This window comes from Phodopus roborovskii, unplaced genomic scaffold, assembly GCF_943737965.1.
Source record: "Phodopus roborovskii unplaced genomic scaffold, PHOROB, whole genome shotgun sequence".
Classification (NCBI taxonomy): domain Eukaryota; kingdom Metazoa; phylum Chordata; class Mammalia; order Rodentia; family Cricetidae; genus Phodopus; species Phodopus roborovskii.
In genome coordinates this window covers 24,429,439-24,455,537 of record NW_026125052.1, presented here as the reverse complement: position 1 = coordinate 24,455,537, position 26,099 = coordinate 24,429,439, and the positions used below count along the sequence as shown (strand labels likewise).

The 26,099-nt window shown below is 38.3% G+C and overlaps 1 protein-coding gene across 1 annotated transcript in view; it reads left to right on the top strand.

Moving 5' to 3' along the window:
- The window catches only part of LOC127221064 (ABC-type organic anion transporter ABCA8A-like), a 29,495-nt gene extending 8,462 nt beyond the window's left edge, over positions 1-21,033 (top strand). Inside the window, 23 exon segments of the mRNA XM_051182968.1 lie at positions 398-516; positions 518-574; positions 984-1,103; positions 1,286-1,424; positions 1,917-2,007; positions 2,416-2,552; positions 4,378-4,511; positions 5,598-5,735; positions 6,476-6,583; positions 9,133-9,306; positions 10,006-10,175; positions 12,165-12,225; positions 12,506-12,535; positions 13,061-13,096; positions 14,125-14,239; positions 14,364-14,422; positions 16,422-16,550; positions 17,683-17,843; positions 18,298-18,373; positions 18,444-18,538; positions 19,417-19,496; positions 20,767-20,822; positions 20,935-21,033. Of these exon segments, the coding sequence (XP_051038925.1) occupies positions 398-516; positions 518-574; positions 984-1,103; positions 1,286-1,424; positions 1,917-2,007; positions 2,416-2,552; positions 4,378-4,511; positions 5,598-5,735; positions 6,476-6,583; positions 9,133-9,306; positions 10,006-10,175; positions 12,165-12,225; positions 12,506-12,535; positions 13,061-13,096; positions 14,125-14,239; positions 14,364-14,422; positions 16,422-16,550; positions 17,683-17,843; positions 18,298-18,373; positions 18,444-18,538; positions 19,417-19,496; positions 20,767-20,822; positions 20,935-21,033 (2,384 nt within the window).
- The last annotated feature ends 5,066 nt before the right edge of the window (positions 21,034-26,099 follow it).

The following is a 26,099-nucleotide window of genomic DNA, read 5'->3' as shown; positions in this document are numbered from 1 at the left end:
CTGCCTCTCTGTCTCTCTCTAGCTGTCTCTCTGTCTGTCTATCTCTCATCTCTGGAAAACTTCTAGGGCTGAGGTTCTAAGGATTTGAGAGAGAGAATCAATGCCAATGTAAAGCAACCGTTGCATATTCTCTTTTGCTGTTATTCACTCACATTGCATTGCTCAAAGCAAGTTACATACATAGCTAAGAGGTTAGAGAAATTGACTTCATTTCTTGATGGTAAGAGATAGGATGTACCATGTTCTCAAATACAGGTGAGATAGAATACTAAAATGAATCTTGGAATAGATGAAATCACATGTCTAATTTTACTTTGTAAAGTTTTTTGTTTTACGTTATTGTAAGTTGAAGATGCTGTTTTATCTTGATAATGTCTTTTGAAATCCCTGTTTATAGGTTGGGTCACTATCTAAAATAACAAACTCTCAGAAAAGACAGACTTTGAAAGCATCATCAAGCTCACTGGAGTTTGTCCACAATGTAATGTACAATTTGACTTCCTCACTGTATGGGAAAAATCTCAGGCTATTTGCTAAGATAAAAGGGATTAAAAAACATGAAGTTGAAAAGGAGGTACGTGGTATGCTAAGACTAACATAAAAATTCCAAATGCTTCTCAATTAATGTTTGAGCTACTTTTCTTTGGTTTGGTTTGTATTAAGTTGCTTGCATGCAAATTGGTGTATTAAGGTTGGCTGCAAACATAGGAATAACAAGCATGCATGTGTAACCTGTGATAGTGCCTTAAAAATGTCTGAGATAAGTGATGTGATCTTCATCTTCAAATGAGATTGAATTTTGAAGAGGTAGATAATTCCCCCCCAAGTCATATATCAAGTAAACATGGAGTTATAGAAAACCCAAGCAGATATTACTGTTTATTGCAAACTATTACAGTTTATTTCATAGAGTTAAAAATTTTAAAAAGCATTCTAGTTGTGGCTTAAACATATTTTTCTTTGTGTGGTGTGTGCCTGTGTAGGTGCAAAGAGTTTTGATGGAATTGGAAATGAAAAATACTCAGGATACCCTTGCTCAAAACCTAAGTGGAGGGCAGAAGAGAAAGCTGACCTTTGGAATCACCATTTTAGGAGACCCTCAGGTAAGTCAGCAGGGTTTCATAAAGTCAAAAATTCCATTTGGAAACAGCCTTTCACCAACAAAGGCACTGTGATGGAGGTGATACAGTAGACCCGTGGGTGCTGTAGTAAGCCAAGTATATACCTAGCCTCTGTGTTGCCTGCTTCAGTCCGTGAAGATTCCTTCATTTGATCCCTCCTCTAGATTTTCCTACTGGATGAGCCCACTGCTGGGCTGGATCCCTTCTCAAGGCACCAAGTGTGGAACCTCCTGAAGGAGCACAAAGCAGACCGTGTGGTCCTCTTTAGCACACAGTTCAGGGATGAGGCTGACATTCTGGCTGGTAATTGCTGACTTCCTTAAGCATCAGGATGAGGACTTAGGTCTGAAAACCTTGAATTATTTTCTTGCTGTTTTTATGTTGCTGAGTGTGACGACCCAGCTCTTTCTGACAAAGGTATAGGGTGTCTGTATCCCTTCACATTCTACAGCAATGTGATTGACACACAGCATGGCCTTCTTAGGAAGTTTCCTAATTATAAGATAAATGGCATTCAGTTGACTGTCATAATTGAGTAAATCAACTTGAAATGTTTGTGCAAAACCAGCTAAAATACATGTTAATGCTTATCTATGTCATAAATTTTCCACATAATTCATTCTGTTCAGGTGTTTGAGGCATAAATAATCTACATAATCATCAGAGATGATGGTGGTTTTTTTCTAACCATAATTGCATCTGACTTTTAAAGTTGTATAAACTCCTATACAGTTTGCTGTACTTCATGTTTTCTAAAATGAATGTTATCTCTCTTCATGGCGTCTTCCTTTTCAGACAGGAAAGTGTTCATCTCCAATGGGAAACTAAAGTGTGTGGGCTCATCTCTGTCTCTGAAGGAGAAGTGGGGGATTGGTTATCACTTAAGGTAGGCCTTCTAGGGGCAGGTGGGGTAGATGAGAGCTGGGCTAGAGCAAAAGGTGCTGTTGGATGCAGTCATTGCTAGAAGAGAAGGGACACTGGGATCTGAAAGGATAAGCAGGAGAGACTACAGCCAGCATACATTGAATATGTGTCTGAAATTTTCAAAGAATTAATAGAAATATATTTAAAATTATATGTGTAAAAGTGTACTGCACATGTTTGTGTGTATGTGTGCGTGTGTGTGCACGTGTGTATGTGTGCACTTGCATGTGCATGCGTGTGTGCATGTGCGTGCATGTATGAGTGTGTGTGTGTGTGTGTGCGTGTGTAGGCAGAAGTAAAGGGTTCTTTTCTGGTTATTTTGGATGTTGGAAACCACTTGAAATAACATGTTCCATCTTTTAAATAACAGCTTGCAGCTGAATGAAACATGTGTGCCTGAGAGAATAACATGGCTTGTCAAACAACATCCCTGATTCCAAATTGTCAGCAAAAAGCAAAGGGAAATGAACTACATATTACCCCTAGAAAGAACAAATAAATTTCCAGGTAATTCATTTTCCATGAGCTATAAAATGAAACCCACAATAATAGCGCATAGCATGGAGCATTAGGTTGATATGTATGAAGTATAACACTATGTGTCTAACGTGACACATCACTCAGAGCTCTCAAAACAGCAATCAAAGCTTGCTTGATACAGTGATGGTCACACTTCCCACACAGGAAACAAGCAGAGAGAGTAAGTCAGTTAGCACAAGTCACTGTTGTGAAGGTGAGTTGTGCCTCCAACCCTGTGTTCTCAGAAGTGAGGACCTGTTCCATCCTTTGGTCATTGTTTCAAACACTAAAACCTCTCCTGTTTCCTGACCCCTCACAACGGTGGTGCTAAGTGTGGGTTCACAGTGGCGGTGGCTTGTTCACACTGGATAGAATGTCCCTCACTGTTGTTTTCATTTGAAAACTGAGTTGTATGTATCTTACCAAACAGTAGAAAATAAAGCCAATAAGTAACAATTAAAAATACTGTGAAAGTTTAGTGTTATAATGACCATAAAGAGAGATTTGAGAAGTTGGATAAAATAACATATTGGTAGGAATAACTTGTAAATTTAAAGGCATTTTAATTATGTGATCACCAGTGTAGCCATTAGTATAAAGCAATAATACATTGTTTAGTTCAAGAAATTTCTATTATAAAAAAAATCACAGGATGCTAGCAGAAGTTATTCTTTTTTTAAGAAAATATACTTTTTTAATTTTTTAAATTAATTTATTTATTTTTTATTTTACATGTCGATCCCAGTTCCCTCACCCTCCCTCTTACCCTCTCTGCCCCCTCACATGCACCCTGGCCACCTTCCCCTCCCATCCCCCCACCATCATGGAACCCTGTTGGAAACAGAAGCAAACATCCATACCTAAACACTGAGTCGAACTAGAATCCAGATGCAGAGGGAGAGGACAAGACCAAGTTGCAGAAACACATAGAGACAGCTGACCTGAACAAGGAGGAGCTAACGGGCCACCTGACTGATAGCTGGGAATCCAGCATGGGACTGACTCAGACCCCCCTGAATATGGGTCTCAGCCAGAAGGACTGAGCAGTTTAAGGGACCTCAGACAGTGGAACCAGGATGTCCCTGGTGCACAAAAAGACTTTGCAGACACATCCCCCATGGAGGGATAACTGCCTTAACCTAGAGACAGGAGAGAAGTCCTAGTCCCTACTTCAAATGACTTGACAGATCTACATGACCCCACCTGGATGGAATTGCCCTACAAGCAGAAGTTATTCTTAATTTGTCATAAGTTTTTTTTTTCTTTTTTGCTAGAAGAAATCATAAGTACATGAGCATTACTATTAACATTATTATTGAGCTATATTTAGAAAGTTTATAAAAGAACAACAAAGACCTAGGTGGAAGGTCCAGTGGTCAATGGAAATGTGAGGACAGTGTTCAGACCCCAAGAGCCCACATAAAAGCTGGTTGAGTACAGAGGTCTAGCTGTAACCCCAGAGCTCAAGCGGTAGAGACAGTGGGTACCCAGAACAAGGTGGCCAGATAGACTGACTGATCTGGTGAGTCTGGCTGAAGTGAGAGACCCTGATTCAATGTATGCAGTGAAGAGTGATCAAAGAAGATATCTGACATTGACATTTGGCCTCACATGCACATACACATATGTGCTCCCACACATAACATAAAACAAAAGAGAATAACAGGTGTTTGTTCCAAATAGAAATGCACAGAGAACTGAAATCTGTACTAGTCCACGCTGTAGGTGGTAAATGACTGAAGAGTCATTGTGACACATAACCTTATTATATCCCCTTGGTTTGCAGTGCTGTTAACATTTTTCTGTCTATTAGGAGCACAGATTGATGACTTCATATGCTCACTGGAGAAACAGAGCATATCTTTGAAAGTTGATGCGTTTGGGAGTAGAAATGGCATACAAGAGACTCTCTACAATGGAGTTATCATACTATCAGGTGGTGAGAATGTACGTGTATCTCCAGTTGCTAGTTAGCAACTAGCAACAGAGCTGTGGCAATTACAGGGCAATTAAATGAAACATTGAGTCTGAGCCATTACAGACAAATAACATAGGACCATATGTTTTGCATTTGAGGAGAGAATTTGGTCTATGATTATACCATTTAAACTTCAGGTTTACTTAAAAGAATGCAAATGATTTCTACTTTCATTCATTATTCAGAGAACTTTATTCATGAGTTTAATAATAAAATTATATTCATTACTACCTCAATATATAATTATTACCTGAGTTTGGTTGGTTCCTGGAATCCACATGGTAGAGAGAACTGACTCCTGTGAGTTGTCCTCTGACTTCCACACATGCACATGTATGTACATGTGTGCACATATGTAGACACATACACTAATAACTAAATGTAAATATTAAAAACAATAAAGTTTATACTTATTATTTGAAACCGCAAGCCAGAGATCCAAAGTATAAATGCTAAATTAGGTACAGTCTATAAATGTTACATGGCTTTTCTTGAGGAGATGTGAATAAAACCAAATACCTTGTTCTAAACAAGTCTATGTTAGAGAGCCTGCTTATTGGGTTTTCTTACAGGTGTATGGGTGAGTCCAGCATCTGTATTGCCATAGAGTTCATCCCAGCATGGGTGGCAATTCCCAAAATGTGCATATTATAGTTTATTACACAGCAACTTAACTATGTCATAGCTGCAGTAAGGTGCCTCATAAGCCACGTAATTTCATGAAGTTCTTGATTCTTACCAATCTCACTTCTCCCTTCGGGAGGGAATGCTTCAGTTCCAAGGGATCGCTACATGACTGTAGCCATAATTAGTTTGCCCCATTTAAGGTTTGTTTTACATTTTAATTATGTTCCATTGCTTAGTTATGGTATTTACAAATTACGATTTTGATTTGTGCATCTTCAAGGAAAGGGCAGTAGAAGAAGCACCAGAGCATCAGCCCCACTGCAAAGAACACACTCTCCTGTCAGCATTTGGAAAGTGTGTTCGCATGTTGCATACATTGGTTTTCTGTTTTCTCTTTCCAGATCGATAATCTTCCTGTTACATTTTAGAATTACCAGTTCACTTTAGCATGTCACACCAAGAGACTAAATTGCTTTCCGGTTCTGGTGGATATTGTGAGTAATGGGCTGCTTGGACTCTTCACACCATCCGCATGCATTCAAACTGACCGCAGCACATTTCCCGAGGTTGGTGTGTACTTGTAGATTCTGCTATATCTGGAGTTTACCAGATTGTTCCATTCAGATTGATCTCAAAATTGATGATAGAGCTTCTTTCATACATTAGATCAGCATTTGGATCTATCTTAGTGTATATTTAACATTAATTTGATATGTAGAATGTTACAGTATATCTTATGTGACCATGCATATTCAGTTGAGCCATTGCCAATAAGCACTAGATGGTAAATTAGGAGAGAAAATCCAAACACACTGACTCACACCTATAATACTAGCACTTGTGAGCTTAAGGTGAGTTAAAGGTCAACCTGCACTACATAAGATGACTATGTCAAAAAAAAAAAAAAAAAAAAAAAAAAAAAAAAAAAAAACAGGAGGAAAACAGCTAGAATGTGAAACTTGTGAGTTTGGAATTCCTGAACATTAAATTGGATGCAGTGGTTTAAACTGACAAACTATTAAAATAATTATTGAAAGTCTAAAAATATTGACCATCTTTAAGTGTCAGCCTAAATTTTAGAACTTTACAATCATAACAATGCCTGTTCTCATTATTACTTTTCATTTTCATAATCATGGATAAGCAAAATCTATATTGAAAAATGAATTAGGATGTAAGGGGAAGGAAATCTCAGAACAAACCCAAGGCAATGTTATTAGTAATTGATTATGTTTTGAGCAATGTAATCTAGACAATGATTTTTTAACTTTGCACATTAAGTACACTGCATTACTTTCATTCCTAGGATGATAGCCACGGACCATTTTATTACATGCCTTATTTGATCTCATGGTTCCTTTTGATGACCTGTGTTCCACCTTATATTTCCATGACCAGCATTGATAACTATAAGGTAGTAGAAAATAATGGAAATTATTTTGTTAGATTTAAACAATTGGAAGTTATTTATGATGTGATTGTGGAATTTTGTATAATGTGCATGTTTATACACTGAACAGTTAGTTGATTCAAATACAATTGAACATTATAGAAGTAAAAAAGCAAGAATGAAATAAAAGGAGGATGAAGGAGGAGCAGCTGGAAAGAGAAAGAAGAAGAAAGGAAAATGAGAAATAGATGAAATTTTGGTTTGTGTTATTTCTGTACAATGGAGGCATTGTGATGAGATTTGACTCCCTAAAACTTAAATCTTTTCAGTGGAAGACTGAGTGAGATTCCTTAGAAAAAGAAACAATAAATTTGAGTTGTATATCACACATTTCTTCTTGGAACTCATTCATGAAACAGAGAGAGATCTCAAGCAGTGCATAAAAATCTTGTTAAGCTAAAAAGACCTTGGAATCCAAACAGGTTACAGTTGCTGGAAGTTGCATGTAAGTGTTCTGTCAAAGAAGAAATCACATAGAGCAAGGGCTGTAGAACTCTACACAAGGGTTGTTTAGAATCTGTTGCCAATACTGAGCCATGTAGGCATAGAGTAGAACTTCATGATGTCAAGAACATACTTATCTCTATAAGATGAGCAAGTTCAAGAAGTACAGGACTGGAAATACCTATTTCCAACCATTAGTTGTAGGGGCTCACCAAAGAATTCAACTTCAAAGCAAGACTGAAGAACCAGGGACACAGCTCAGTGAGTAAAGTGCTTGCTGCACAAGCAAGAGAATCTGACTTTGATCTCCAGCATCCATGTAAAAATCAAGTCATGGTGGCATGCTCTCAACTCCAGCACTAGGAAGCAGAGACAGGAGGATCCCAGGAATTCACTCTAACCAAATCAATAAGCCCTGTGTTCAGTGAGAGATCCTGTGTAAAATAATAATGATAATGATGATGACGATGATGATGATGTCTCATCAGTCTCAATCTCCAGCCTCCAAAGGCACATACATCCATGAGTTGCAAGCCCACACCTGTGCATTCACATGTTCACATGTATATGAATACACACACACACACTCATCCAAAAGAAACGAGCTAAAGTTCTTCTTCAGTGAAGCATTCTTTCAAAACAAAGGGCTTAAGTTGATCTATAGGAAATTTTAACACTTGCTGCGACAAAATTCAAACCTCATAAATATGAAAACAAACCCAGTATATGAAAAGATAAATTCACAATGCCCAATATCCAAGAAAAATTGCTTGGATTTCAAGGAAACAGGAAAATGGGTATTGAAACAAGAAGGAAAAAATAATTGAAAACAAACCCCGAAATGACAAGGAAAATAAAAGAAGTAACATTTAGACAGATTCATATGATCAAGGTTTTAACTAAAATGAACATGGTAAGGAAATATATAAGAAACAAATGAAGTGGAACTCACTTCTGTCAATACTTAACACATCTTTATGAAAAACTATGATTGTGACTTCTAGAATAAACACACAGATAAAAAAGAATGGATTGGAGGACAGCAAAACAGTAAAACTAAAACACAGAAAGGAAAAGCAACTCTGAAAAATAATCTAAGCTTGAATGATTCATGGGACAATAATATTAATTGATCCATCATACATTTTAATTAAATTGTCAAAAGCAAAAGAGATAGAAATGATGGAAAACACACTTGAAAAAACATCCAACATTTATATCACTTGGTAGATTTTTTTAAAATATAAAATTTAGTGCAGTACATATCTGGAACATAAAATAACTACACAGACAATATATATTACTATATTATATTTTAATGACTTTAAAATGAGCAACTATAAAGCTATCTAAAAGTATCATGCAATATGCAATTATTTACAGTATTTTAATCATTCATTTTCATTCAGAATAAAACAATGAGACAATTTTTGCATAGAAAAAATGACTACTTTCATTTTTATAAGAGATGAATTATTTTACCACTGGAAGTTAGTACTTGGGGAATTTTTCTCCTTGGGTCATTAAGTTAATGTTTTATTGACTGCACTATTTCTCTGTCAGTGACTTTGGAGGATTTATTTTTTCTTATTTATTTATTTATTATTTTTTCTTATTTTACATATCGATCCCAGTTTTCCATCCCTCCCTTCCTCCCTCCACTGAGCCAAACTCCTGGAATCCAGTTGCAGAGAGGGAGGAGTGATAAGAAAAAGGGTCAAGACCAAGCTACAGAAACTCACAGACACAGCTGACCTGAACACTGGGGAGCTCATGGCCCCCCAGACTGAAAGACCCTCTGAATGTGGGTCTCAGTTAGAAGGCCTGGGCAGTCTAAGGGACCTCGGACAGTGGAGGATTTCTTTTTATTAACTATAATAACACATTAGTATAAAAGATCTCTATTAATAGCAACAGCAAGTTTCGGTAGAAAAGCTTTAGAAGGAGCTAGGGCCTTTAGCGTGTGTAGGGTTTAATCACTAATGATGACTATCTCATTTGCTTTTTTTCTACACTTTTCATGTTTTTACAAAAATAATATTCAATTGATGATTGTGCTTTTACATCAGGACAGAGTTCAGCTTCAGCTGTGGGTTTCAGGCCTCTGCCCATCTGCATACTGGTTTGGGCAGGCTCTGGTTGAGGTTCCAATCTACTACCTGCTCACTTTGTCTATGTGTGTCGCATTCTACGCCTTAGCCCCTCAAGAGAGTATGCTTACAACTAGAGATCTGTTTACTCAGGTAAGTGACAACATTCCTAAAACAGCTATCATTAAATGATTCAACCAAAACTGGCAATAACACAGACTCTTTTAGTTTTTAATATTTTCATTTTTATAAGGCGTTCTTAAAGTCTGGTTAAAATTACAAATGGCATAAAATTGTTGTTATGACTTTCTTTTTATTTTTTATTTGGATGTAGTACTATCTGGCTTTGAACTTATGGAGATCCTCCTGAGTGCTAAAATTAAAGATGTGTACCGCCATGACTGGATTCCTTTGCTTACTTTAACTGTGAGATTCAGTAACATTGGTTGCATATGCTCGAACATTTTTGTCACCCTTCCCCATAAACACACACAAAGCCCCAGTTTGGTGGTAACAGAAACAGAAATCATCCACGTGACTGTCTCCAATCAAGGACTGTGGTAAACCAAGAGCACTCACAGCACACCAAAGCATTCTAAGTTGTCATTTTTTTGAGTTAGTTGTCATATGTAGACTTTTGCTTGCAGAAAACTGGCAGTTTTCTCTACTGGTTTTGTGTATTTTATGATGTTCCTGCTGAGAAATGAGAATTCTAAGCCACCCACTCTACCACTCTCTATGATATTTAAGTTAACATAGATGAAGGCCATGAAAACATTGTTTCTTGATATTAATGTATTCAAATGTTTTCATGTGTCATAATATTTATTCTCATATTCCTATTTATTTCAGGTTCTGTACGGTGGTGGTTATGCCATGTCAATTATTTTTATGATTTATGTGATTTCATTTATTTCTCGCAAGGGGAGGAAAAATAGTGGCATTTGGTCTCTTTGCTTCTATATTGTAAGTATGTTTACTATGTTTTTATTCTTATGGTTAAGTACTAATACTTTTTTAATGTTTTTGGTTGGTGTAAGATAAACTAATTATACTTTTAAATATTTCACATGTATTTTTCTGAGAAATTTCACATGTTCTATAATATAATTATGGAGATTTATAACATGTTAAAATTACTGTCTCTATTTCCATTTCACTTTCTTTAAAGGTAACAGAATAAATTATAGAATCATAAAATAAACCTAAAAGTTGTTTTGAAATCCCTTTTAGGAAAAAGAATTAACTGAGATTCAAAGGGACATGGAATTTTCAGAAGACTATAAATTTTGTTAATTTAAAAATCTAACACTAAAATATGATTCTTGAGAGATTCTTTGTTAAGAATAATCAAATTATATCTCTTTCCAACCTTTTAAGGGAATATGTGTGACTTACACATATTTATTCTAGGTTTATTTTTAATGTCTCAATTTATTACTGTCTAACAAATACTTGATTTTTCTTCTTTCTGTACTAGAATTTAAGGAAGAAAACATTCAGATTATTTAGTCTCCACTACCAGTGAATTAAATAAGAACTAACCTTCTCCCCCTAATATTTTTTATTTGAGGCACTGGAGGGCTTGATACACTGTAGTGTATCTAACAAATAAAGCTTACCTGAAGACCAGAGTGCAAAGCTTGCTATACCAGGCAGCCATAGAGGCCAGGTAGTGATGGTATACACCTTTAATCCCAGCACTCTGGAGACAGAGGCAGATGGAGGATCTCTGTTAGTTCAAGGCCACCCCAAGCTACACAAAATGGATCCAGTCTAAAAGAGAAACAGAGCTCACACAAAGGCATTCTCAGTACTCTGGATCCCATGCTTTTAATCCCAGAACTAGAGAGGGACATAAAGCAGGAGGAGACAGGAGCTCAGGGCAGTCTGAGGTGTGGTGGAGACAGATTGCAGTCTGAGGAATGGTGCAGTCTGGAGATAATGATGGCCCTTTAGGTCTGAGCTCTGGTAGAGGTGAGGGCATCTCTGGTTTTCAGCTTTAACCCCAATATCTGACTCTGAGTTTTTATTATGAAGACCATATAGACTTGTATTTGACACATTATTCATATTTTCATTTTATACAAATCAATTGCAATAGTTTATAGTCATTTATTTCCACAAGTAGCATGGACACTGACATATGTCATAGTATCATAAAACAGAATAATTAAAATAACATACATATATGTGTGAAAGACACATCCACACAATTGAAAAATAAAAGGCATATATGAAGCAGAGATTAATTCCTAAAAGTTAGTAAGGAGTAAGATTTCCTAATGATGATGTTTTTCTAGAGACGCACTTTTCATTGTTAGAAGAAAAGGCAAACAGGGTAAAAAGCCAAAAGAAGGAAAGTCCAGGCCTAGCCTATAGAACAGTTCTACCTAGAGACATGATGCACGCCTAAAATCCTCTTATCAATATAGCTCATAAAAAGAATCTTAAAAAGTGCTGCTTCTTATCAAATTGAAACTATTTTTCTTTGATTATTTAACTCCCTAGACAACAGCAAACCTATTTTATTTTTGTTCTTCTGTGGTTAAAATTGGAACTTTAATCTATGCATCAGATCCTATACTTGGCCAGCTTTGCCAAATTTCAAATGTCAAGCCAAATGCTTTTAGCTAAGTCTAGGAAGAAAAGTTTCTGATGATGTTGATTTTAATCTAGTTTATGAAAATGGAAATAAGATTAGAATATATCTATTTAAGCTTTCTCTGAATTGAAAGCACATTAAATTTTTGGATTTGAGGTGTATTTTTTAATTGTGCATACATGTAATATGTACATATTTATTTGTGTATGTTCACTAGTAAAGATGCCAGGAAAGGTGTTGTGTCCCTTGAAGCTGGAGTCACAGGAAGGTGTGAGCTTCTTGAAAAGGGTGCTAACTGCTGAGTCATCCCTTAACTCTGCATTTTAGAAAACAACTTAAAATGTGTTTATTTTCTTCTAGGTCGTACTCTTTTCTACTTTTTTTATGCTTACTGATTACTTTGTAGACTTGCTGTTTTATATATCCCACCCAATACGCTGGTAGGCTGCACAAGACTACATTTTCAGGTAAGAAACGTGTAACATTTGTAGAAGTGTCTCTGAATGGGAGGACAATTGGAAAAGCTTTATCCTCAAATTTAAAAATATGTACTGGGAAGACTGAAAAGGTAGAACATTCTAAACTGAACTAGGGTTTTGCCTGAGGGGAGACCATAACTCCATTTACCTACAAATAAAATCATAGCCTTTGTGGCTGTTTACTGGGGAGATGGGTAGTGAGCCTTATGAAAAAGGATGCTATAATACTAACACCAATAAATTCCTTGGACATTCTCAGCTCTGATAGAACATATAAAATTCTCCCCTAATCTTTGAGGTTTGAGGCTTTAAAGTGCTAGAATTTTGTCAATTTTTATGCTACATTTGTGTATTTGAGACACTCTAACTAGAGCTGATACAGCAGCAACCCCAGCTTTACTCACAGACCAGATGTATTTCCTGGAAATGATGATCATTTCACTCTTCAGAGCTTCCAGAGGAGGAGCATAGGAAGGAACAGCACATCACCAAGGACTGAATATAGGAGGGGAAGCTTCTGGGAGAAACCCTATATCCTCTGTTTCCTGGGTCCTCTCAATAGCTGACCCCAAACATTGAATATCATCCTTTAGAGAAAAGCTGCATGACTCCTAGACCATGAGAAAAATGGCAAGCCCTTGCTATATATTTAACAATTGGTACTTCCTTCGTGCCCATGGCAAATTCTGGAGAAATAGTAGACAAGCAGAGTTGATTGATGGCCTATTCATGTTTGGATAAAATTTATAAATTATAAACCTTTGCATTTAAATTGTCCTTTCTTTTGCAGAAGTGTGCACTTTTTGATATAGGTATTGAAGAGCCAACAAGGGACTATACCATTCTGTTGTTCCTAGTAGTAAGTAACCCCTTGAAAGGCCCTTAAGTAAATACTCCAAGGCGTCTTTCTTGTTCCTTTTTTTTTTTTTTTTTTTTTTTTGCTGGGGGGGAATCAAACTTCAGTTCTGGAGATCAAATCTATAACTTGTACCTGTTTCACAAATGTCCTGCCACTGAACAACACCCCCAGCCCTGGTTTTAAAATTAAGATGTTTTATACAACTAAGTTCCAGAAAAGCAATATGTTTTTATATAGAGAGCCATTTTAAAAACAAATATCCAGTGACAAAATAAGTTGCATCTTCCAATTCTAAAGACATCTGAAGCAGTAATTCTCAACCTGGCTCTATCTCCAAAAATATTTACACTACAATTCATAATAGTAACAAAATCGCAGTTATAAAGTAGCAATGAAAATACTTTTATGGCTGGGGCTCACCATGATGTGAGGAACTGTATTAAAGGGTTGTAGCATTAGGAAGGTTGAGGACTGCACTAGAGGGTTGGGGATATGGATCAATGGATAAACTGCTTACTATACAAGAGGCAGGACTAGGGTCTATCTCTCCAGTATTCACTTAAATGCTGGGTGGGTATGATATCTCTGAAGTAGAGATAAGGGATCCCCCGGTCTAGCTAGCTGTGTTCAACACCCAACAATGTCTGGGTTCAAGTGATAGACAGAAATAAGGCTTAATGAATAAGCTGGAGAGTGATTGAGAATAACACCTGATGTCATCCTTTGTCCTCCACACACACCCACATACATACATGCATGCTCTCTCTCTCTCTCTCTCTCTCTCTCTCTCTCTCTCACACACACACACACACACACACACAGTATGTGTGAACTAAGTATGAATGAAGTTCAACACATAATATAATGTAGCATAGTGTGAACACTTCCAGTGTTTCTGTTCCAAAATTTCTGAAAATTTTGAAAATATGAATGTCTCATATAGATCTGTAGAAGGCTAAGTTTGCAGGGTACTGCTGCTGATGTTAACATTTGGAATTTGTAATTGGCAATGTCTCTCTTTCCCTTAGTCTTTCCTTCATTTTGTCATCTTCCTCATTATTCTTCGATGTCTGGAAAGCAAGACTGGAATGAAAACTATGAGAATGGATCCTGCTTTTAGGTTTGGAGAAACCAAATGGTGTTGTATTCTTTACTAAATGATTTTGTATAAAGGTTCTCATAGACAACCTGTCCATCAGGCTGTGGTGAAGAAAGAACTACGGGAACATATATGCAATGATCACAACATGGGTTCTGGATCTTAAAGATGATTGTGGTGCCATGTCAAAACAGAAACACAGGAAATCCAGGGCTTCATCTGTCACTGTATGCAGGAGAGGCCCAAGAATCATCACATCCAAAAAGATTAGTTTGAATGACAACTGCTTTGTGTACTGGAGAGCTGGGGGTGGGACAGTCAATCCAAAAAGAACCACAGAGTTGTGGAGGGCAATTATGACAGCAACAATAATTCTCTTGCTGATGGAGTGAGGAGCCTAGCCAGTGGGGTCATGTGCATCTTCTAACAACCTATAATATAAAAAGAAATGGGAGTATGTATCTGGGGAGCTTGAAAGTGAGGATGCTTAATTCAAGATTCAAGAACACAACCAGAAACATATTAGTCTTTTTGTGTTTTCATTCACTTTTGGATTCTACATTTGGAAATCGCCACTTGGGTGGGAGAGTTGGGTGGCTGAATGGATAAAGGCACCTGCCACCAACACTGATGATCTGAGTCCAATCCCCAGTTCCTACATTGTGATAGGAGAGAACAAACTCTTAAAATTGATCTTTCTCTTCCCACCCTCTCTCTCTCTCTCTCTCTCTCTCTCTCTCTCTCTCTCTCTCTCTCTCTCTCTCTGTGTATGTGTGTGTGTGTGTGTGTCTCTTACACACACACACACACACACACACACACAAAGTAACCAAATAAATAAATGTAAAAACAAACAAGAATAGCAAAATGCTGGGCAGTGGTTACCAAGCTTTCTGAGTTCCTCAGGCACTAAGCAAATTTCTTCCTTTACTGTTGTATATCTAAGCCCCCATGGGTGTCCCAGTGGGCTTTTTATTCTTTTCATTGGAATCTGTAACCCTTTTAAACTCTTTCAAACACTAGTAAATATATCCAGCTACTAGATTACCTTGTCCTCATTACCTTCTGAATGATTGTGATACCGTGGAAGTTGGGGTGCCCTTTGGGGGGGGGGTTCTTAGTCTCATTACTGAAATAAGCTAAGATGGAAACTTAATTTTATCATAGTTTTAGAGAAAACCCCCATGGCAGGAGAACTCTAACACCATAGCAGGCATCCAGAAAGGGAGAAGGGAGGGCAGAAGGAAACACTCATGGCATTTTAAGCTTGCTTGGAGATCAGACACATGGTGGATGAGCAGCCACACTGCAGGGAGGGTGCTTTAGAGAAAGAACAAGGAAGCCCAAATGTTGGGAGAAAAGCCCAAAGTGGTAAGTTGAGGAACACATGCTTAGAAAAGAGATGGAAAAAAGTAGTTTCAGTTTTCACAAACATTCAGAAAGCATGGCAGGTTTCAGGGCCCTTGCACAGCTATATGTAGCCCATAAGCTCTTGTACTGCAGGCGAAGATTCCTGGAGGTGTCCGAGTGAGCACAGCATCTCATTGAGGAAGGAAGTGATGCACCTATCTCTTTATCATGGCTAAAGATGAGCCCACCTTCCCAGCAGGAATGTTGAGAGATTCTATTCAACTGACCATAAGTTTTTGTTTTTTTTTTTTTTTACCCTAATGATTGTTCCCAAACTGATACAAACACTCGCCACCCACAAATGATATTCAAGATGTTCTGTACAATAAGGTATGTGATTAGTACTTTAAAACCAAAAGTAAATGACAGGCTTTATTATACCTGTTTCTGTTATTTTATTTTTTACAGTAGATCTTTTCCTTCAGTGAACCAAAGGGAGCCAGTGAGATGAGAAATCAAGTCTCTTCGAAGGCTAACAATTCATCCTTACCTGCAAAGCAATAATAAAATTTGCATTATTTTGAAACATTATTAAATTCTAAATTAATAGGCGTTAGGTAAAATTTACAGTTGCAGATGTACTTCAAAAATATTTTAAAGTATCACTAAAACACAAGAGAAGTATTTCTTGTTGTTCTTTCATGTCAAGGCATAGTTTTGGGATTAAAATATCTATTTATTGGACATCAATGAGATTACATAGATTATAGCTGTACTAACAAAAAACACCAAAGGGCAATGTAAGTTGGTTTTGAGAAGCTACCTATAGATTTGTGCGTTTAACAACCGCTCACTGGGATGTCTTGTTGTTTGCAGAAGCCAGCTATCATTGTCAGCTGTCTTCTCAAGGAGTACAGGGGAAAGAAGAAATGCTTTGTTTGTAAGAGCAAGAAGAAGATAGCAACAAGAAATATCTCTTTCTGTGTTCGAAAAGGTTGGACACAGGTTCTGCTCAGGAGCACCCTCCAAACATTTAGAGTTCCTGTCCCTTCTTTCTGCATGCTTCCGAAGCTACATCATTTCTTTTTTTTCCCCAGTAGAGTGACCTTGACTGCATCTTTTTTGATGGAAATGGTTTTTCCCTCTGAATAGGGGCACAGTCACACTGGCATGAGAAATCACACAGTTTTGTTGTTGTTGAACCATGGAAAACACCTATTCAGTCACTGTTGTTGCTTCCCTAATGGTCAACACTGTTTACCAGGGAACTGATCTACACTCTGCTATCCCATCCTGATATCTTGACCACAGGGTAAAAGGAGCCTTTTCGCTGACTTCTGCCTCTCTCCCACCCAGTGTGACTTAGTCACTCCTCTTGTGACTTTGGGCAAGTGGCTGAAACTCAAGAGTTCCTGTCCCCTTTCAGTGTCATCAAGGCCATTATTCCACCCATAGCATCATATGGTTTTTCTTTAATTAATACATATTAATTGTGAAAGTTAATGCCATTCACTCTGATATTGTCATGCAAGCAAATGTGGTATAGTATTTATATCCAGCCATCCAAATTCTCCCTGGCCTTCCCCTCCACTCCATTCCACTTCTCTCCACTTCACTCTACCCTTCTCCCCTCCCCTCTCCTTCCCTCCCCTCCCTTTTCCTCCACTCTCTGTCCACCCATCTCTCCAGTCTCTAGTAGCCCCTCTTCAGCTTTCACTTCATCTTTTTGCTTAATTTTTCAGTGTCTTCAGCTTCTTTTTTCCATTATCCTATACTTTTAATTATAGAGATTTTCTTCCACTCATTTGTTAGGTTTACCGCAATATATCTTACTTTGTGTACTTGTTGTAGATGAGTTTCTTTCTCAACATGTTCATTACTGATGTATAGCATTATTGATGCTAGAGAGATGATTCAGTGGCTAAGACCATTTGCTCTCGCAGAGGACCTGTGTTTGGTTACATGGTGGCTCACAACCATCAGTAATTCCAATATGGTGTGACACCTTTGTACACACTTGAGTTCATGCATTCGTTCTGTGAACGAATGCTTTCTTCTTTGTGAGATCATGTGGTCACAGCAGTTCTTTGAGGATCAGTGAAGAGAGAGATCCCTGACACTGACCTTTTATCTGTAGGTTCTGCTGAAAGGAAACAGAAGAGAGGACACCCAGGGGTTCCTGGGGTACTGTCATCAGGAAAACGCTCTGTGGCCCAACCTAATGGTGAGGGAACACCTGGAGATATTTGCTGCCGTGAAGGGGATGAGCAAAGGCGATGCCGCAGTGTCCATTGCACGGTACACAGGGGTCTGCACCTGTTTGCTTGTGTACCCAGGTGATGGGGAGAAGGCCAGAGGCAGCCACTTTCACAATACATTTGGGATAGGAGGCTCTATTGCTTGCCTAGGTGGGGTAGAGGAAACTTCCAACGTTTTCTCCACTTTCACTTTAAGCACACATGGAAATGGTTAATATTCAATGGTAAATGTTTGAGCGTACTCAACATTTAATTACAATCTAAATTATAGAAATATTTTACATTATACTAATAGTTTCACAAACAGTAAATGCATCTCTCTAGCTAGGGGAAATCACAACCTTTGTCAGCCTAACCTTCTTGAATGTTTCCACACATTTCCTGAACTGCCTGCCTGCACCCTAACCCTCCATCTTGCCCGGGCTCACCACCTTATATGCCCATCATCTCTCTCCATTGTGGAATGGACTGTGGTACTCACTGTCTCTCTTCAGGTTGGCTGATGCGCTCAAGCTGCAGGACCAGATGAAGGCTCCCGTGAAGACATTATCAGAGGGAGTGAAGAGAAAGGTATGAACAGGGCCCATTGATACTCCAAGCACACTTAAGGCTGGTGCCCGACGGGCTGTCCTTGTTACAGCTGTGCTTTGCGCTGAGCATTCTGGGGAACCCGTCTGTGGCACTTCTGGATGAGCAATCAACGGTGATGGACCCAGAGGGGCAGCAGCAGATATGGTAAGGAGCTGTCACCCTCAAGGCTGCAACCACAGTTGTTGGGGAGTTCTTGAATTTTATCAGTATTGTTAGATGACAAACAGTTTGCCCAACACCATCCATATTCTCTGTCAAATTCAATCCTTATACAGCTTTAACCTGCCTGATCGGACTTGTGATTTCAAAAGGGTTCATGTTAATACAATCAGCGGCCCTAATCCTGGTTTGTCGCGCAGCTCACGAGGCCTGGGTTTCTGCATGCTGTCACTGTGAACCCTCTGTGCATCGCTCCTCAACACAGAAGGTTCCCAGGAGGGCGCTGTGTACCTGACTTTCTCAGTCTGTCCTCCTTTCCACTCAGAATGTCTTCCACCTGTCCTTCCGCGTGTTTCCTCGTGACAGCCTCTGATGTATCTACCACCGATGTTTCTCTGGAAACTGGCTTGATAATCCTCTTCCTCCTGACTCCATCTTGCTTAGTCTGCATTCATTGTTTCTCATCTCTGCCATGTGGAATTTCCTATAACATCCGGAAGAGTCGGAGGACTCCATGCATTGAAGTTCTTCTCTTGACAATATCGGCAGGCCATTTGGGCCACCTGGATGCCTGTGAAGTTTGGAAATTCTAGGAAGGCGTGAGATGGAATAAGAAACCTGAGACCAGGTGGGAAAGACCAGTCTCAAAATGTTGCTTAGACTGGTCCTACCCATATCCTTCTAAGGAGCCCAAGATACTGAACCAATTCTCATCCTCCTTGCCAACTGACTGACCTGCCTCAGTGGGCTCACTCCCAGGCATTCAACTGTGCCAAATCGTCTTCCTAATGGAAAGAAGAAGTGAATGGTATGCATGTTAACTTATGTGCTTAGAGGTCAACCTAGCCTTCCTTTCTCCTCAGGTACTCTTCTCTGATGGTCTATAAACTGCCCAGGGAGGGTGTGTAACATTTATCCTAAGCCTTCTTCAAGTTAGAGACAGGTAAGAGGCTAGTTAGAGATGAGACCGAGAGCAAATAATCCCAGAACTTAAAAGAACCCACAGCGGCAAGAAGTTGAATTAGAGCATTCTGTGCTAAATAGGAACACTCAAAGTTCATTTTAAAATATAGAAGCAGAAAACTAAAGGGAGTAAGCTTGTTCTGTATGGCACGTGCATGACAAGGGTTGTTGTTTCCACTTTTGTTTCATATTTTTTTCTTTCTTTTACTTTGCATATAAGGCAAAACTCACTATATTTTGAAGGTTGTATCCTTTTAGATCTAAAATTCTATTTCCTTTTAGAGATCATATTGAAAGTGTATACATTAAAGTAAATTTTATTTTATTGACTCGGGCTAATCATGATCTGTAAATTCCTATATGAGTGTGAATACTCTGGTATCCATTGAGGGTCTTCAGTGTAAATTTGAACACATTCTAGTCATCCCTTTTGCACAGATTTCTCTTGTCCACCTTTGGATTTCATGGCTGCTTGCATGACTTATCCCAGGAGCCCTTTGTACTGCTCAATAATATCTCCTCTTGGCTGTCACTTCTCCTACTAAGAAAGAGATAGCCAACTCTTGCCCCATAGATATCTTCTGGTTTCTGCTGGCAACATCCAAAGCTGTCTTTGATGTGTCTTCATCCCATTGTCTAAATTTAGCACCTAAACTTTCTGGGACATGTGATCCTTCACAGTACGCCTAAGATTAAGATTAACATTACTGCCGTACGACTAAGATTAAGATTAACATTACTGCCATGGTTCTTCTGGGATTTTTTTTTTTTTTTTTGGTGGCATCTTTCCACTAAAAACCCTATATACCATTTATATAGAACTGTCCTTCTGTATAAATTGATTAAACAGAGAGTTTTCAATGCTGTAGTAGCTTGTTAGATAACCTTTGAGGTTGTCTCTATGTGTTTCTTTTTTTTTTTTTTTCAAAAATCTCTTTCCCTGCAACCTGCCTCTGTGCCAAGTCTACTGAAGCAATGGTTCACTGGGGAAGAAAGTCTTCTAGGCATCGCTGTGTCCCATGATGCAGACCATAGAAACTGCACAGCATGCAAATGTAGCACCAGCTCTTCCCCCTCCAAATCTAAGCAAACATTGTACACATTAATTACAGTTGTGCAGAGTGCTCAGAAAAAAGAATGTTTGTCACTTCACTTAATGGTTCCCAGCTGCTAGTTGTGCCTTGTGGTGATTTAGTAAGCATACAAGACTTAACATACAAGAATCCTGACATATGGTTATCCTTACACAGTTAAACAGAGCTTTGACCTGGAGGAATACAGCCTCTCACAGTCCACCCTGGAGCAGGTGGGTCAATTTCAGTGACTTTGCCTTACAAAGACTAAATGCATGGTCTTTGAATTCAGTGTTATAAGAAGCAATATGATCTTAGCTCCCCCACCCACCCCCTCTCTTCAAGGTCTTCCTGGAGCTCCCCAAGGAGCAGGAGCTGGATTGTTTTGAAAAGGAACTTGATCCCTCAGTGAGGTGGAAGCTCCTCCCACAGGAAGAGGCTTAATACTGAAATTATTAGTTATGGATGTTTTCTCCTATAACAGCTTAAAGTAATTTTGTCTTTATTGCTACATATCCATTGCTGATGGATAAACCATTTGACCATGGAGACAGATGCTACTGATTAGGTCATGAGTGTGAAGTCTTATGAATGGCATTAGATACTGGATCAGTGAGCATTAAAAAGAGCCATTTGTCTAGCTCATTCTCTACAAATTTTCCTTATATTGTCATCATTTTAACTCAAGTTAATTGTATGCATTAATGAGTTCCACTGTGACATTTCAATACATGTATATGCTGTGCATAAAGGTACCCATCCTCGTTTCTGTCCTTTCCCACCATCCTTCCCTCAGCCCCCTTTATGTCCTTCTTCTGCTTTCGGATATTTTGATTTGTGTATTTCTGCATGTAAGAGAAAACATGCACTTCTTGACTTTGTATCTGGCTAATTTGGCTCAGCTCAATGCACTCCAATTCCATGTATTTTCCTTCAGATAACAAAGTTTTCTTCTTCATTATAGGTTAATGATACTTCACTGTGTGTTGTGTAGATACTGTGGTTTTATACCTTCATTTGTTGATGGGTCTCTAGGCTGATTCCATGCCTTATATATTGGGAATAGTATCGGAATAAATATGAATATGCATGCAATTATTTTTTAATGTTGACTCACTTATTTTAGACACACATATAAGATTAGAATAAGTGGATCCTGTAGTGAGGTATTTACTTTGTCTCCTTCTGTGGCACTGACCACGCCCATTGGGGGGTGGAGCCATGGACGGAAGTGACCTGAGGAAGGAGGTCTGAGGAAGAGCCGGGAAACGTTCTCTTGCGGTCTCGGACAGGAGAGCATCTGGTGGAACTTGCTGGTGTTCATCTGTCTAGGTTGTAAGTTATTTCTCCCTGAATAAACATTTATTCGGCCTATTTGTTTATCCTGATCCTTATTTAACTGCAATAGGATCCTATGATAGTGATATTTTTGGTTTGGAGGAATTTCGATATTGCTTTTCAGAGTGGCTATATTATAAATATACATTCCCACCAATACTATATAATTATTGCTTTTTCTCTACATCTTTATCAGCAACTTTAAAAAATTTAATAATTGCTATTCCAGGTAGTATGGAATATATTCTCATTATAGCTTTGATTTTTATTCCTTATAAGACAAGAATTGATATATATATATATATATATATATATATATGTATGTATATATGTATATGTATATGTATATGTATATGTATATGTATATGTATATGTATATGTATGTATGTATAAGCTACTTGTACTTCTTCTGATAAATGGCTAGACAGGTTCTTTGCTTATTTGATTGGAGTAGTTTTAGGTTAGGTACACTTTTTAGTCCTTCATATATCAAGGATATTATAACAGATTATAACAGATGAAGAGCTGGCAAATACTCTCCCACTCTGCTTTGATGACTGATTACTTTGTATAAAACCCTGTGCTGGTTGGTTTTTGTCAGCTTGACCCAAACCTAGATGCATCTGGGGAGAAGGAATCCTAGTTGAGAAAAATGCTTCCATGATGTTAGCTGGCATAGAAGTTGTTGGAACAAAAGAACATGGTGAACTGTGAGGGAACCTTCAGGAGAAAAGGCAGAGGGCCTTTTTGCTCCCTGGGTTCTTCTTGGATGTGATTGTGCCTCCTGTGACAAACACTTACAGAACCCAGTCTGGTGGAGGGACATGCTGAGTGCTGTCCTTGGTGTAGCCTGAATCTGGATATGGCCTTCTGCCTTGCTCTCCTGCTGTGATGGCTGTGATCTGGAATTGTGACCTAAAATAACCCTTTCCCTGCCACCCAAGTTGCTTTTGGTCATGATATTCTAGCACAGCAACAGAAATGAAACTAGGTTAATTGCATTACATCCATAAAAGAATTCTCATTTGTTTGGAGGCATTTTTTTTCCTAGTGTGTTTAATAAAAGGCCAAATAGTCAATTACTTTGATGCATTGTTCAAATGCATCAAATCCCCTTACTGATGCTTTTATCCATTAGCTTTTATCAATTACAGAGAAATAAAAAATTTTAAGCACAGATTTTTTTTATTGTCTCTTTATTTTACTTTATTGCATTCATGAATTGTGGAGTTATAGCATCAAGCCTAAGCACAGTTGTGTTTTTAATATCTTCAAATGAATTAACCCTTATACAGCTGAGGATATTATCTCTGCGAATAACTCTGGCCCCAAAATTCACTTCCTGTTAATTCACATAGGCTCAGCCGGGCGTTGGTAGCACACACCTTTAGTCCCAGCACTTGGGAGGCAGAGGCAGGCAGATCTCTGTGAGTTCGAGACCAGCCTGGTCTACAAGAGTTAGTTCCAGGACAGCTTCCAAAGCCACAGAGAGACCTTGTTTCGGAAAAACAAAACAACAACAAAAAATTCACATAGGCTCTCAATTCTTCTTCTCAAGTGATCTAGTGATAACTATTCATCTGAAACAGCTTTCCCTAATTTTTAGTTCTCATCTCTGAATCTTTATGTTTAAAGTAGGGTTGTTGTTGTTGTTGGTTTTCTTTATCCTTTGTGTTGCTATTGATCGCATATATTTATATCACATCTCCATGAAATTAAATCTATGAATCAACATTATGATTAGAGTACTTGAATTACTTATAGTTAGCATAATTACTGAAGTGGTTGAAGAACCTACCACATGTACGCTTTTCACTTCCCACATACTTACTCTTCCTTTTTTCATATCTTGGTATTTCATTTCATGTATACCATGTTTTGAGCTGAATTTTTTATTTCCATATTTATTTTGTGGTTATCTAGGACTAAAGTAGTATGGTCAGTATTTGCTGTGTGCCAAATTCTCTCAGCTATGTTTGTTTTTCCAAAAAGTATTCTGTTTTGTCTTTAGAATTTACTGCTGCTTAGTGAGAGGCCTACATTGACGAAATTCTTTGTATATGCAGAAGAGCTTATTCTGTTAATCTGTTTGCTTGCATGGTTTCTGATAAGATTGGCTTAGTTTTTATATAATTGTTACAGAAACAGTAATTTAAAGCCAGGAGGTAGCTCAGTATAGTGCTTGGCATGCAAGCTGTGGGCATGAACTCTGACACCCAGAATCCATGTGAAAAAAGTAAGTTATACTAGTTCATACTTGTAGTCTCAGTGTAAGAAGGAGGCAAGCAGATCTTTGGGACTTGTTGGTCATGTAATTTAGCCTACTTGGGAAATTCTAGGCTAGTGGGAGTTCCTGTCGCAAGAAATAAAGTGCAGATTGACCTCTGCCTGAATTGTGTTATAACCATAGTATATAGGATTAATGTTGACTACAGAGATCAAATTGTCATTTGGTTACTGACTTATGGTTTTTGTTGCTGCAATGAAACACCATGACCAAAAAGAAACTTCGGGAGGAGTTTATTTACAGTTATACTTCCATATCGCTGTTAATCACCTAAGGAAGTCAGAACAAGAACTCAAACAGGGTAGGATCTCGGGGGCAGGAGCTGATGCAGAGGCCATGGAGGGGTGCTGCTTACTGGCTTGTTTCCCCTGGCTTGCTCAGCCTGCTTTCTTATAGAACCAAGGACCAACAGTCCAGGGATGGACAACCCACCATGGACTGGGTGCTCCCTCATTGATCATTAATTGAGACAATGCCTTACAGCTGGACCTCATGGAGATATTTCTTCAACTAGACTCTTTCCTCTCTGATGAATCTAGCTTATGTCAAGTTGATACAAAACCAGCCAGTACAATTATTTTGCAAGAAACCTATCTGAACACATGGAGGGGTTGTAAATATAGCATAATAGTTGGTTGGCAATTAGTGGAACCCAGCCCATCATGGGAACTATAGTTCCATATATGTGTATATATACATATATATATATATGTATATGTATACACACACACACACACACACACACACACACTAACTAAAATCAGAGGGTGCTCTGTGGCTGGTAGAGCAGAAGTAAGCAAAGAACAGAATTAGGTGAAAATAAACATGTTACTCAAAGCAGTTTTGTACTGTTCCCTTTATTATTCATCTTCAGCCATGAAAGTTCATATCCTGACTCTATTGAACCTTGTTTAATTGGTTCAGCTTGCTCATTTTGTGTTTCTACAGTGTCTTCAGATTTGCTTGGAAAGTGTCTAGAGATATTTGTGTAGATCAGAGGTTCTCAATCTGTGGGTCATGAGTCTTTTGGTAAACTTCTGTCTCCAAAAATATTTACATTATGATTCATGTAGTCAGTAGTTGGCCTGTCTCCTTTGAGAGGAGACTACACTATTTCCGAGATCATCTAGAAAAGCAGAAAGGGAATATGAAAGAGAAATCCATCCATTATTTTAGATTAAAACTCATGAATTCTGGGAGTCCTCTTTTCCTCTGGGTTTATTGGCCAAGAGGGGAGAGATGGGGTAACAGAAAACTTTAGTAGTCCATGAGCACAAACAGAGACAGTCCTCAAGGATACAGATTTCAGTGAATCAGCTCAATTTTATTCCAGTGTATAAGTAATATCTAGGATTTGGAAGCCTGGGAACAAACTCTAATTTGCATTATCATAAGGCTTAGTATGTGGCAGAGCAGAGCCCCTAGTACAGGTCTTTTCAGCCGGGATCTGTACTAAAGGACAAACTAAAGATGAATCAGGCATCTGGTTTAGAGACAGCTTTCAGTCCTCCAGACCCAAGGACATTCTCCAGATAAGGGCAGGTAGAGAGCAAGAATCTTTGTTGAAGCTATTGAGATAAGCTGTTAGGCCATGGAGAGGTTGCTACCTCTGACCAGTCAGCAACGTCTTCCAACAACAAATAGCATGTATTTCTCCTGTTTATATTCTACTGGCTAAAAGGAATTTCTTTGTCATTATGATTGGAGAATTGCTTGTGATTAGAAAAAAAGATGGTAAGATGTCTTGGTGAAGAGCTGGCAGTGTCTGAAACAGGAGGTAAGGTGTTAGGACGTCAAGACTGTAAGAGACTAGGCACAGCATCTTCCCTGGTATTTGAGAGCATTTACTGTGAAGCTCCATAACCGTGCTGCATATAAGAAGTGC